Source organism: Columba livia, chromosome 7 (genome assembly GCF_036013475.1).
Source record: "Columba livia isolate bColLiv1 breed racing homer chromosome 7, bColLiv1.pat.W.v2, whole genome shotgun sequence".
NCBI classification, from domain to species: domain Eukaryota; kingdom Metazoa; phylum Chordata; class Aves; order Columbiformes; family Columbidae; genus Columba; species Columba livia.
In genome coordinates this window covers 15422630-15435778 of record NC_088608.1, presented here as the reverse complement: position 1 = coordinate 15435778, position 13149 = coordinate 15422630, and the positions used below count along the sequence as shown (strand labels likewise).

Below are 13149 nucleotides of genomic sequence, written 5' to 3'. Positions count from 1 at the left end.
TGTTTCTTTGTTTTACTAATGTTGCCTTCATTTATCAATGTGTCATTGGCTTTTAATTTGGACTGATTTAATCTCTCTCCTTCCTTCTTCTTCTTTGTGAATACCTTTTTTATGTATTATTACAATATGTTAAAGATCTGAATGTTTCTAAAACTGAACTCAAGTCTGCGTTTTTGTTAGACTCCAATTATTAACAGACCTTTCTGTTACCGTGTAAATATTTTTCTTGTTACCGCGCTTTCTTCTCTTTATTCTGTCTTTCGTGATCTTGTGTTACTGCTGCTGCTTTCATATTCTTTGAAAGGGGTGGTTTTTTGTCCAGTATTCATTTGTGCCTATGTCCATATGAATTCCTCTCTTTTATGCCTGTTTCTATGGAGTTACCTTATTTTAGGTCTCCTCTAATGTCTCATAACAATACTGAATTTTCTTCTATGCTTGCCACATTATGTTAAGTTCCTGTCATTTATGCCAACAATTGCTTTGAGCTTTGAAAAATTCTTCTATAGAAGTTCAGGTTTAGGTATTACTTTTTGCTGTCTTGTTCATAGACTCCATTTTTATTTCATTTTAAATAAAAGACATGACAAACACTGCTGCACGTTGTTTTGATTAAAGGTTAAGTAGATGTATTTGACTAGGTGATCACCAGAGGTCTCGTCAACGTTGCTTACTATGATTTGTAAGAGGTTGGCTGCATGAGACCAGGCATTTGATGGTTTAACAGTGACATTTTGGGGGTTAACCCATTTTGTCTGGCTCATTCTTCTTGCTATGAAACAAGTTTTTATAATCTTACTTTATATTCTCATTATCCATTCCACAGTCTGAAGGATTACCTTTGCCTGCTCACTTGTCATGTTTAACTGGCTCTTTGTTCCGTCTGTTTTTGTATAGACAACTATGTCTCTGAGTAGCAATGCTAGCAAATTTTGATTTCCTGTCATTTTGGTTTAACTTGCTTATGCCTAATATACTACAATCTCCAATTTAACCTTTGCCTGTAATTGGAATAATTATAGTGCATCTTTACTCTTTTGGGTTTGCACTGTGTCATTTTACTTTGGTGCAAGAATGAGGAACTATGTATCCTCAGACTGATTTGTTTTAGTGAAAATTTGTAGGGAATGAGTATCATTAAGATTCCTGTCCCACTGTTGGGACAAGTTTGGACTCCAGAAATGTAAGGCACCTTTCTGTGTAGGGGAAGTGTTGCTGTTTAAGTCTGGTTTCCTTATGAAAACAGGTTAAAACAGATTTTTTGCTTCACTGTCTTTTTTTGGTTGATTTTTAACATACCGCACAGCATGAAATCTGGCTGATGTTCTTGAGTGCTTAACTGTTCTCGTATGATTAGTTTATGCTCTCATTGTAGCCCTAGCTAATTTTACTCTTTAAGAATTGTACTTATGCTATGGAGTTGGCTGCTGTAGAAGCCATTTCATTTCTGCACGTTATATGTATTCGTATTCTACAGAACTAAACAACTCTTTCTAGCACACTTAAAAACATTCACCTCATATAGCATTTGCTTGCTTTCTTCCGTCTGCTGTGTGAGGGTAAAGCCAGCAAGTTTTTCAATGTGACCAAGTCAGTCATGAGAGACAATGTAATATGTGTGCTGGTGTTTGTGTACTGTTATCTCTTGGTAACTGAGAGGCAGCTTAACGTTGTTGAATTTATTATAGGAGAAGTGTGTGCATATGGACAACCAGCATGGTGTATTTGGACAGAGAGGTTATTGGCCATGTGACTTATTTGCCCTCAGGCTTTGTTTCATTTGTCAGGAGAAAGCCAAAAACAATTTCCAAGAATCACCTACATATTTTGTTCCTTCAGCAGCTTTCTCAGATCCTGAAAGACTCTGAGGATGGTGGCTGGTGGGAAGTGAATCATGAATATGAATCAGCATCTCTCCACCCTTATATCCAAAATGCTGTTGCTAGGATATATTTTTCTTTGTTTGCTACTCTTATCACGTCATCACCTTTTTGAAATTCAATCTCTGTCATCCTTTCTTTAATTACATTCAAATTGAAGCTGCTTGTGTTTCTCTGCAAGACCTTGACATAATCTCATTTTACCTTTGCCTCTGCTCTTGTGTTTTGCTGCCTTTGCTTCTCCCGAATCTTTGAGTTCCAGATTTCCCTGTTGTGCTTCGTTTTTTGTCCTGGATTGTCACTTTCTCTGTGTGTGTTTTGCTAACGCTACTTTGTAACTATGGATTCGGGTATGCATTTTTCCTTGTCCACTGAGTGTATTTTGTTTTGTTGCTTAAAAAATGTTGATTTTTGTCGTCTTTTTTACTCCCTCACCACCACCACCCTGTTATTATAGTCCACTGCAAAAACAAGCAGTTAAAACCAAAAGTTTTTTCTCAATTCACAAAGGTCAAATCTTAATGAAGTTTGATCTGGGTCACCTGTTTAACTGAAGTTTCAATGCTGTTAGCTTGGTTTTGAAGTCATACTAAATGCTAGCTAGAAGATTGTTAAAATGTTTTGTTTGTCATTATTTATACATTATACATGAGCAGAAAGAATTTTAGTCAAAAGGGATGATAAGGTGGGAAGTCCATAAGTTACTGAGAGGAATTTAATTTTTCTAGGTTTTTATTTTCTTTCTTCTAATGAATAAGGAGGACGTGGAAGAGGAGTGGTTGCTCACTCATTAGCTTATGTTCTTCTAATAAGAGATGCCATACTAAAGAATACTAAATAATGAATTCTTGTAGCTGGAGGAGCTTGCAGAAGATGTTTCCTAAGATATTTCATTTTTCTTCAGCTTGCCTGTCCTCTATCAGCTGTGTAGCTTAAATATCCTGAGCTTCCAAGTTCGGTTATTTCACCTAGGTTGAGGAAGAACATCTGGAGTATTTTTGTTTGGAGATATAACTTGTTCTTGTTCTTAGCGTGGCAGAAGACTTAAAAAGCCTCAGAACTTTTGTATTTATTTGAAATGCTTACAAGGAGGTATTGCAAAACTACTTTATCTAAAGTCATGAAACACATTTTTATGTTTAATGTATTAGACGGCTAGTTAAATCAGACATTTATGAAAATAACACTAGCTCTCATTTTAAGACAGTTGGATCAAATACAGAATTAAAATGTTTTGTGAACACTTCAGTGAATAATTCTTTGGAAGATCCTCCAAAACTACTGCTGATACAAAAAATATGTAGGAAATAGTGGAATATATATTCTGTTTAGCTTTTTTGACTTTTAAGGATGCAAAAGAGGCAAAGAATCAGAGGTGGGGGGAAAGTTAGTTGTGTTATTTAAGGCAATAAAACTAGACCCAGTTAACTAAGTAAACCAGATCTCCTGACTTCTTGTGTGAGAACAAGGCCCAAAGATTGTGTCCCTGCTTTGAGTGATCTTGGCTACTGTCATTTGGCAAATAAATGAAAATCCAGCCCCTGTTTTCATCTCCGAAGATTAGTACAAATCCGCTTATTTTGTATCTTCACAGTTTTCTGTTATGGAGCAACAGAAGCTTTTTCTTTTTCAATTTTTTTGAAACAGGTTTTTCTGTTTCTTCCTGGGCGGAGGTTGGTGGCATCGAAGGACTGGAGACGATGTTAGGAGGAAAAGTTCGGGTTGTGTCTTGAGACTGTGGGTGGCCCTGACCAGATGCACTTCTCACAGTTTTGCAGGCTTTAATACTTTTAAAAGCATTATACAGGATTTTTTTTTTCCCCACACTTGGAAACTGTTTCAGGTACTGTTTTGAGTCTGTCCATAGACTTGGGAGTATATAACACTGAGTACACTGGAGTCATATTTTCAGCTTTATTTTAGTTCTAAGGCACTCTCGACTGATTTCTGATTGCAGAGTAAGGAAGGGACCTCTGAATCTTCTTTAGAAGCCCGACCTCTGCTTGTTTGTTGTGGAGCTCGAACTAGACAAAAATACATGAGCCATCTGATATATAGCTAAAAAGCAGTGTACAGCAGAGCGCTTTATATGGCTCTCAAGTCCAAATTTCTTTCTGAAAAATGTGCCAGAAGAACTTGAAGCTTTCTGGTTCTACTGGTGAAGTGAATGCTGCTTGTAAGGTTACACATGATTCTAGAAACATATCCCTAACTGAAGATGCTCAGAAATCCTTTGTGAAATTGTAGTTTTTGTTAGCCAGAAAATTGGAAGAATATTCAAGCAAGGAAATCTGGCTGGTGCCAGAAGAGCTGGCTCAGCTCTCCTCTGTTCTTGGCCACGTGCTCCCATATGTGGACCTGTGCTGGCATCAGGGGTTATTTGACGTTGGTAAGGAACTAAACCATGAGAAAACAAATTCTGTTTAAAAAAAATGAAAAATAAAATGAGTGATATTCTGTTGGTGTAGCTCCTTGACTGAACTTGCAGAGAAATGGATCCATATTATCAGAATGGGGTGGATCTTTCAGCTCTGAGGCAGGAAGGTGGATGTTCTGCTGCAGCCAGGAGAAGGGAGGAAGAAACAGGCTCTCCCTGCTTGGTGGCGGTGACTGCTCAAGAAATTAGAGAGTTTTCTTCTATGATCTTGCATTAAAAAACTCTGAATTCTTCCTGTGGTAACCTGTATCACAACAAATCTCATTGTCTATTTAGGGATATGTCTTTAGTTTTTTGCTGTTAAGTTCCATAATAGCGTACTATAGAAAGGTTATTTCAATTGGTCCTTAATGATTGGTTTGTTTTTGTTTTTTTGTTTTGTTTTGTTTTGTTTTTCAATTTGCCTATGTTCAAGATATTGTGATAAGACAGGGTTTGTTCATAAATGTACCTGCTATATTTCTGCTTTTCTGGATAACTTATATGTAAGATATTAAAAGTTAACACCTGCTGTCTGCCACAGGTATTTGCTTTCAGAGGTGTTGGGGTATCTGTGTAACTGTCTTGAATTATGATGAAGAAAACTTATCAAATGAAGTTCTCTAATTTCTGTAATCAGTAGATATTGATTCCTCTTGATTTGTGCTGTGAGTATCATATATATTTATATATATATGAACTATATATACACAGTTCTGAACATGGAACTTTGAGTGCCAGATACAGGAACCTGTAGAAATAGAATCAATTCTTAATAATCTGATGCGAGTATCCCATGTAGTAGAGTGATATGGTTCATTAAGCAACTAATCATAATTTGGGAGTGTAGATAGAGACTAAAATCAGGTTAAATCTAGCAGAATATTTAATTTGGGCTTTTTGTCTTCTGAAAGTATATGTTGCTCAGAGCCTCGTGAGGCTTTGGGGACAATATCTGTTCATGTCATATCTGAATAAGCAATCTTATTTGTCATTTAAATGCATATTTTATATGTAGAATATTAGAAAAAAATGTCTGTGAATGAGGAAGAGTTGACTGTTTTGCATGCCTTTGACAACTTCAATAATTGTGTATTTTTTGTTTTGCGTTTTAGGAAATAAAATAATGCTAATGAAGCAACCATTCCCCTGAAGTTCAGGTTTTCAGGCTCACTGCCGTTATGGGTAAGTCTCGTGTGTAATGTGTATAAAAAATTTAATACAGTACTTTTCATTTCTACTGAATACCAAAACCATTAATGTAATAGCATTTCTAGGAAATGTGTGCTTTGGCTGTGTAACTTAATGTAACATCTACATGCATGGCAGTGTTCAGCTGCTTTGCTGCTATTCAAAATACTGCTGTTTTTTGCCATTGGAATATAACTTTTCTCTCCCTATGTGGTAGCTTAAAAATCCAAACATAGGAAATTGAGATTCATGGTATTAAGGTACTGAGCAATATTGACTGTGCTCTGCATGGTAGTGGCTATTGGGGAAAAAAAAAAAAACAAAATATATATTAAATAATTTCATCGTATCATCATGTGTCATTGCGGTACAAAACCAGGACTGTGTAGATTCTGTAACTGGTTGGGTTTGTTTGTTTGTTGGGGGGCAGGGTGCTCGTTGGTTTTGGTGTCTTTGTTTTTTTTGTTGTTTATTTTGGTTTTTCCTAAATACATAGCACATTTATTTTACTTGAAATTTGATGTTGGTTTTTCAAGTTGTACATGCTTTTTAATGAGCTGACCGTGTCATTGTTGTCATCTCTTACCACTTTCAAAAAAACTCAACAAACCAACCAACCAAAACTCTCACATACATTTTAACTTTTTTTTATCTTTTGTTGTTATACTATTTTTTTCCTAACCTCATGCCTAATAATAAAGTAGTTGAGTCTAGGAATACAGCACTGTTTGGATTTGTGATATTCTTCAGCATTTTGTGTAAAACAGGTGACTATTGGGCCATATTTTTACTAAAAAACAAAAACAAACAAAAAACCCCAACCAAACAAAGTCCCACAAACATTTTTTTTCCTCACTGAGCACTAGAATAGGCTATGGCACTATGAAATAGTTTAGCCTTTTTAATTGTGGCAAGTTATTAAGAATTCTGACATTAAATATTGCTGTGAAAACTCACTTCTATAGATTTGCATATCCCAGTAGAGTTATGAATGATGATAGCATGAGTTGTGATCAGAGATATTCTTTTCAGACCAACTTTCTCATCTGTTAGGAATCTGTTAAATGAGAACACCGAAATCACCCAATTTCCTGATTTGACAAATATATTTGGTTGCATTTGAATAGAGTGTGAAGGAATTCTCATAATTGCTGAATCCTGGGATGCTTGCTTGCTGATTTTAATACTGAATTTTTCTGAGGTCCATGTCTTAGAAATATTGTTCTTTGTAAATCGCAGCACTTAGCTATGAATTCTTCAACAAATATATCCATTGTGAAGTACCGTGAAGGCGTACAATCACCTTTGTAGATAAATTTTGTTGCCCAGTGTTCTAGATGCATGTTGAGCATAGTACTGTTGCTGTGGCAAGGAATTAATACAAGAGTGTTGGTGACAGATTTCCCTTAGTACAGGCTTTTGGGCTCCTAAGTGTTTCCTGTCTTAAGGAGCATCCCAGTTCCAGGCTGACATGGTCTAGCGTGGCCTGTGGCCATCGCTGCTGCAGCATATCACCAGGATTTAGGATTTTGTATGAGCTTGAAATCTAAGATGCGTAGCACTCCTACCCTAAGTTGTCCTCTGGGTTCAGTGGCCCTGTTGCTCCTTGTGAATTATACCTCTGAGCCCTAAAAGCCCCTATATTTGCAATCCTGGAAAAGCTCTGTGGTGGTACTTGGGTGTTTTTGTTTTTTGTTTTGTTTTAATTTCTTCTTTCTTTTTTTTTTTTCTTGTTTTAAATGACTCTGTGGGGCATCAGCAGGTGCTCTCACAGTTGATGTGGTCCTCTAGGACAGGGTGTAACTGCTCCCAAATTTATACAGTCCTAAAATTACATTCAGCCCTTTGAAGACAACTGCGAGGCTGATGTGGCCCCTGGTTAAAATCAGTTTGACACCCCTGCTCTAGGAGTTCGTGTGCGCTTCCGATGTGCATGACTGTACCTGTTTAGGACAGAGGAAAATTGATTCAAAAGTACTTGCTTTTATTTTTGTTTATTTTACAAATTGGGGAGGGAGGGTGTATGATTTCTGGTTAACATCTTATGCATCAACAGTATGATGTCGATGAAGTAGATAATGAAGTAGATAAACCTTTTTTTCCCCTTCCTTATTAATAAGGACTGCAGTTCTGCAGAGTTGTCAATCTTTGTAATGACTTCAGGTTTTTAAACCTGTCATTTAAGTGTGTTTACTGATGAAGTTTATTTCCTTAAGCACTGTTAATGATAAATAAAATAGAAATGTTTACAACCTGGTAGTAATCTTTTTTTAATTTGGCAATTATGTGTTGAAGTGTAATATGGGCTTTTAGATTTTAGAATAATGTCTGCCTAATTGTGAAATGAGACAGTAATGCCCTTCCAATGTAATGGTCATTTATACTTCTCTTATTTGGCCTTTTTCTCTGAGCAGATGAGCAGCAAGCTTTGAATTCAATCATGCAAGATTTGGCTGTGCTTCATAAGGCAAGTCGTCCTGTATTGCCTCAGCAAGAAACAGGAAAACCAAAGTCATCTTCGCCTAAAAAACAGGTAATTTTTAATATCCTTACTAACCCATGGAACACCAAATGTCCTGCTGTGACTTCTGTAATCATTTTTTTGCCAGACCAGTGAGCATACCAGAATGCGCTATTAGTCTCCACACGTGCTGCCATTTTCTTTGTTCATGTTCTTAAATTAGCAGCAGAATGAAATGGTGACATTTCAGACCATATCATAGTGTATGCTTAAATGACTTTGATCCTGATAAATTGAAGATCATAGGGGTGTCTGTACACTTTTTCAAAATTATTATTATTATTATTATTATTATTATTATTATTATTATTATTATTGATTGGTACTAGACTACTTTAAAATATCAAGGTGTGCAAATATTCTTTATTTGGAATGCTTCTTTAGAATGAATTTTATAGGTATATTAGATTGCCCAGTTGTCAGCTAGTGTCAGGATAGCAGGAGAAAGATACTTAAGCTCCTTTACTGCATCTTTGGCCTCAATTTTTTGTTTGTTTATGTGCTGGAATGTGAGTTCTTTTCATCTGGTGTTTTGTTTTCTGTTTGTTGTTCTTTTGTTGTTTTGTTCTGTGGACACTGAACATAGATGGAAAAGTAGTAAATACTTAGTTTGAACTGCCTTATGGAGAGGATGTGGATTGTTATCCAAATTGTTGTAATAGCCCTATTGAGTTAACAATATGTTTATTTGAATATAACAAGTGTTTAGATAGTTAGAAGAAAAATATTTAAGCCATTTCTGGGTTTTAATGTAATAGTGGTGAAGGGGAAATACATGTCTGTTATTCTGTTTAAATTTGTGAATTATGAAAGTAACCACTTGTGACTAGAGTAATTCTTTCGGAGGATATAACATTATTATTTGGCTATAATCTCTGGTGGAATGTATTTTTTTCCTGCAATACTTGCTAATACAATTTTATTATTAAGATGGTAATTCTGTGAAGCAATTTTATTTCCACATTGGATGAATGCTGCCATAATCACATGTGTAGGTTTCTATGGTAATGCTTATGAAACAATATGTTTCTTAAATCTGGAATGCTCAGCTCCAAGTGTCCATAAAAACCTGTTCTGGTAGCTAAGTCTATGTACCTGTTCATAATAAAGAAATCTTTGGTAACCAGTTCCACACTGAATTTGAAACCATGAATCTCTTAAAATATTAAAATATACTAATAGAAAAAAAAATAGTGTTTACTTACAGAAGCATTCATTGTACTTCAAAATATTTTTTGTTTTACATGCTTTAAGCCTCTCTCAGATACCTCAGCAAAAGTAGCTTGTTAAAATGCTGGGTATATCAGAAAGGACAGAAAATTAGTATGGACCACATAAGGATTTTACTTATAGTGTAGGATCATTGAGTGGGATTTCATGGCCTTCATTAAAGGGAGGTAGTAGCAAACTAATAGTGGTTCCTTTATCTCTTTTGTTTATAGAATGATGTTAGAGTCAAATTTGAACATCGAGGTGAAAAAAGGTAAGGTGACAACACAGGAAACAGTCTTGTCTTCTATTTATAGAATTTTGTTTGGCTCCTATTGTAAAGTTTCAAATAAACTGTTCCAAGTGTTTCAGATATCTGCATGTATTTGTTTTGAGCTTAAATTTAATTTCAATATGAACAGAATTTAAGGAGAATTAATCTGTTTAAAATGCCTGATAATATATTGTTACTGTAACACCCAGAGGAAGAAGCTGAGGTCTTACAGCTCAGTATTGGATTGTACTTTGGTGGAACATTATCAGAATTTATAATTGAATTGTTTTCGTTGTAATTTTGAATAAGTAGTTGAAATTTGCTTTCATTTTGTGTGTGAGGTAAATTATGTACATACTCAGAGTATACAACATTTATCTCTGTATCTCTGCTCTGATGGCTGCTCAGAAGCCTCTACAGAAGGCAGAACTAGTTTGTGGACAACTCATTTTGTCTGTTTGTCTCTGAAAGCATAAACCTCTGTTGTACCTACACAGACATAGTTATAGACTAAGATCTTTGAAAATACTTAATGCAAAAGTAAATAATATCCTGGTCATGTTATTTGTCAATAAAAGTGGTACATTCCCTAAGGAAGGATTGCTTCGGAATGGAAGCTGTGCTGCCCCTCGGCAGTGCTCAGTGAGCTGGGCAGTAGATCAGTGTGTGTCCGTGCTGTCCAGTCTGGGCCCTCTCCTTTCATGGGCTAGTGAAATAGCAGTAAGTGTGCTACCTATGAATATTTTCAGCTTCTTTCCATCGCTTTTCTGAACACCACTTGTAACAGTGCTTCAGTAGTGGTTAAGTGCTGTAAGTAATTTGGAGGAAATAAGTGTTTTCAAAAGCTTTGAAAATTGAGGACTTTTCTACCTAGCAATTTTTTGTGAAATAAGCAGAAGTGTGATTTTAAGACAGAACTGTTTACTTGCTGCTGGTCTGCAGGGACAGGGGTTTTTTTGGTTTTTGTAGTTTGTCTTAATTCACTTTCACAGTGAATTAACAATTTTAACAGTTTTAACAATTCAGAATGAATACAAGCCTAAAGTAAGCGTGTGGACAGACCCCTTTTGCAAGCTTTTATGCTGATGTGCCTCGCTCTGTTATGTGTTGTCCCAAGTAAGTTCAGCCCCCTATCCTGGGAAGACTGGGCAACTATGGCTCATTGCTCAGCATAAGTTATAATACTTCTGTTGCCTGAACACGTAGATCTAAAGATAAAATAATGAAATGGTGCAAGAAAAATAAGTTATGCAATGACTTTTTTCACTAGTGTTTGAAAAGGGAAGTGGAAAAGAGAAGTGAATGATTCCAGAGTTTTGTTCGGTAGCGAGTGTTGCTCTCTGTACCAAGGAGTGTGCGCTATCATGGGCAGAGCTCCAGGCTTGCTAAACAAATTGTTGACTGCAGTGGGAATTGGTGTTGGGGTTGTTGTGTGGGGGTTTTGTATTGTGGAGGTTTTTTTGTTTGTTGGGGGAGGGGTTGTTTTTTGGTGGCTGTGTTTGTTTCCTTTTTTGTTTGTTTAGGGTTGTTGTTGTGGTTGCTTTTGTTGTTGTTTTTAAAGTTTATTTAAAATAATTTTTATTGGAAGTGGCCTGGCTTCTAGCCTCGTTTCGGGGAGAAATATTGTTCCCTAACCAGTGTACCAATGATGAAAGGGACAGGTATCCTTTGATAATTTTTCTGCTTCACAAAATTTGAGTGCTCTTTCTTTTTTGGATGTGAACAGAACGTGCCTCACTGGCTCAATCGCTTCTAAAAATGTTCAGTGGTGTTCTGTCACAAATAATACAGTAGTTTTCTATTGTAAGGTCAGTTAACAGGCATTTTGGGCTATTAGGTTTGAGACGTTCAGATAAAGGAAAATGAGTTGTTGAGCTACAACTGCCTCATTCTTACAGGAGCACATGTAAAGCACAGTTAGTGATGACTCAGCAGTTTGAGCATGTAATTCATTGTGGTAAAGATGGTGACATTTAGTTACTTTCCTCAGCTGAGATAGTCTTGAGTTTCCAAAAAGTGGGGCCTGTAGGAGTAATTCTTTCCTGATGCTTATGTTTGTGAACCCGTGGTACTTCATTGTCTTGCTTAGTTTTCTAAAGGAGAAAACTTCAGAAGTTTTGCCTCTGGAATGGATGCATGCAAAGTATTAGGTTAAGAAAGAAGCCATGTGCAACCAAGTGAAGTAGTCATAATAAGATCTAATTTTAGGTGTGATTATCCCTTGTAACTTTTTCACTGCTTTTTTTCTTTTTTTTTTTTTTAATTAATCAAAACATGGAGGACAGGGAATAAAGAATAGCTTCTTATGGTCTTTTCAGTAATAAATTTAAGACTGTTCTTAAGTAATGAGTTGCCAGATTTTCATAATGGACAAAAATTCTTTATAACTTAAATTGTGTTTCAGGATCCTGCAATTACCAAGGCCTGTTAAACTTGAAGATCTTGCAGCTAAAGCTAAAGTTGCTTTTGGACAGACTATGGATTTACATTACAGCAATAATGAGGTAATATTCTATGTCTTCTAAATTCTCAGTGACTTGTACATTGATTATTTCAAGGCTGAAATTTGCTCTCATAAGGAGTGAGAACCACTCCTGTGACAACTCCAAATTTCTCATGTGTGTGTTCTCAAATATATAAGACTTGTGTAAGGTAGGGTAGGCAGATCCATGAAATGTGTTGTGAGGGGAGTCATATCTTAATGCATCTAATCTCATGCTTGACTGGGAATGGGTGAGTTCTGTTCCTGCTCTGCCACAGTCCTGCTGCGTGACTTTGGGAAAGTCTTTACATCTTTGAACTTCGTAATGTTTGTGAATTTAAAATAACATTTATCCTTTCTTGTACAGGGTTTTTTTTTTGGTCTTTAAAGGTTAATCTTGTTACATAATAGCTAGAATGCTGCATTTAGTGATGTTTAGATTGGAGAACTAGGCTTAGCTGTTGCTCCTCTGGAAGGGGATGGTTCAGAAAGATTTATTGGGAACAGCACTGGTGCTGTCAAGGTACTGATGATCAAGATTACTGGTCAGGAGTACTTCCTGATGGAGATTACTTCCAGCTTTCCTTTGAAAGTAGAGATGGAATTATTGAGAGGACGTGGTTTTTTCAGATGCAGGATCCATTCTTAGGAGTTACTTCTGGTTTTTGCCATGAGTCAGGAAAGCGTGTGGAGGATTATTTGTGTGTTTGGTTATGCACAACATAATTACTGTATCTATCTGCATCTTTGCAGAAGAAAATGCCTGTAATTGCTGTTTGTTGGTTACTCACTGCCTTACCAGGCACTTCTGTGAAACTGATGCTCAAAACTAAGATTGTTAAGATCACAGAATCACAGAATGTTAGGGATTGGAGTGGATGTTTAGTTTGTGATTAATTACACTTTATATGTGGACAGAAAGAATTTTGGTTTAAAGGGGTGATGATAAGGTGGGAAGTCCATAAGTTATTCAGAGAAATTCAGTTTTCCTAGGTTTTTATTTTCTTTCTTCTAATGAATAAGAAGGACGTGGAAGAGAAAAGGAGTGGTTGCTCACTCATTAGCTTATGTTTTTCTGATAAGAGAAGGCTTTTGGAGATTACGAAGGTCAGAAGAAATGGCCATTGGTGATGTTTTAGCCTCAGCTCCTTCCTCTGCTAGATTTTTAGGCATTTG

The 13149-nt window shown here is 36.2% G+C and overlaps 1 protein-coding gene across 3 annotated transcripts in view; it reads left to right on the top strand.

Annotated features, from left to right (window-relative positions):
• Window positions 1–13149, top strand: part of MAP3K2 (mitogen-activated protein kinase kinase kinase 2) — a 49593-nt gene that overhangs the window by 14554 nt on the left and 21890 nt on the right. For all 3 annotated transcript variants that reach the window (XM_065070666.1, XM_065070664.1, XM_065070665.1), the window contains exons 2-5: window positions 5412–5481; window positions 7902–8020; window positions 9451–9491; window positions 11896–11995. In XM_065070666.1, coding sequence (XP_064926738.1) covers window positions 5478–5481; window positions 7902–8020; window positions 9451–9491; window positions 11896–11995 — 264 coding nt within the window. In that variant the 5' untranslated portion in view covers window positions 5412–5477. The remainder of the gene's footprint in view (window positions 1–5411; window positions 5482–7901; window positions 8021–9450; window positions 9492–11895; window positions 11996–13149) is intronic.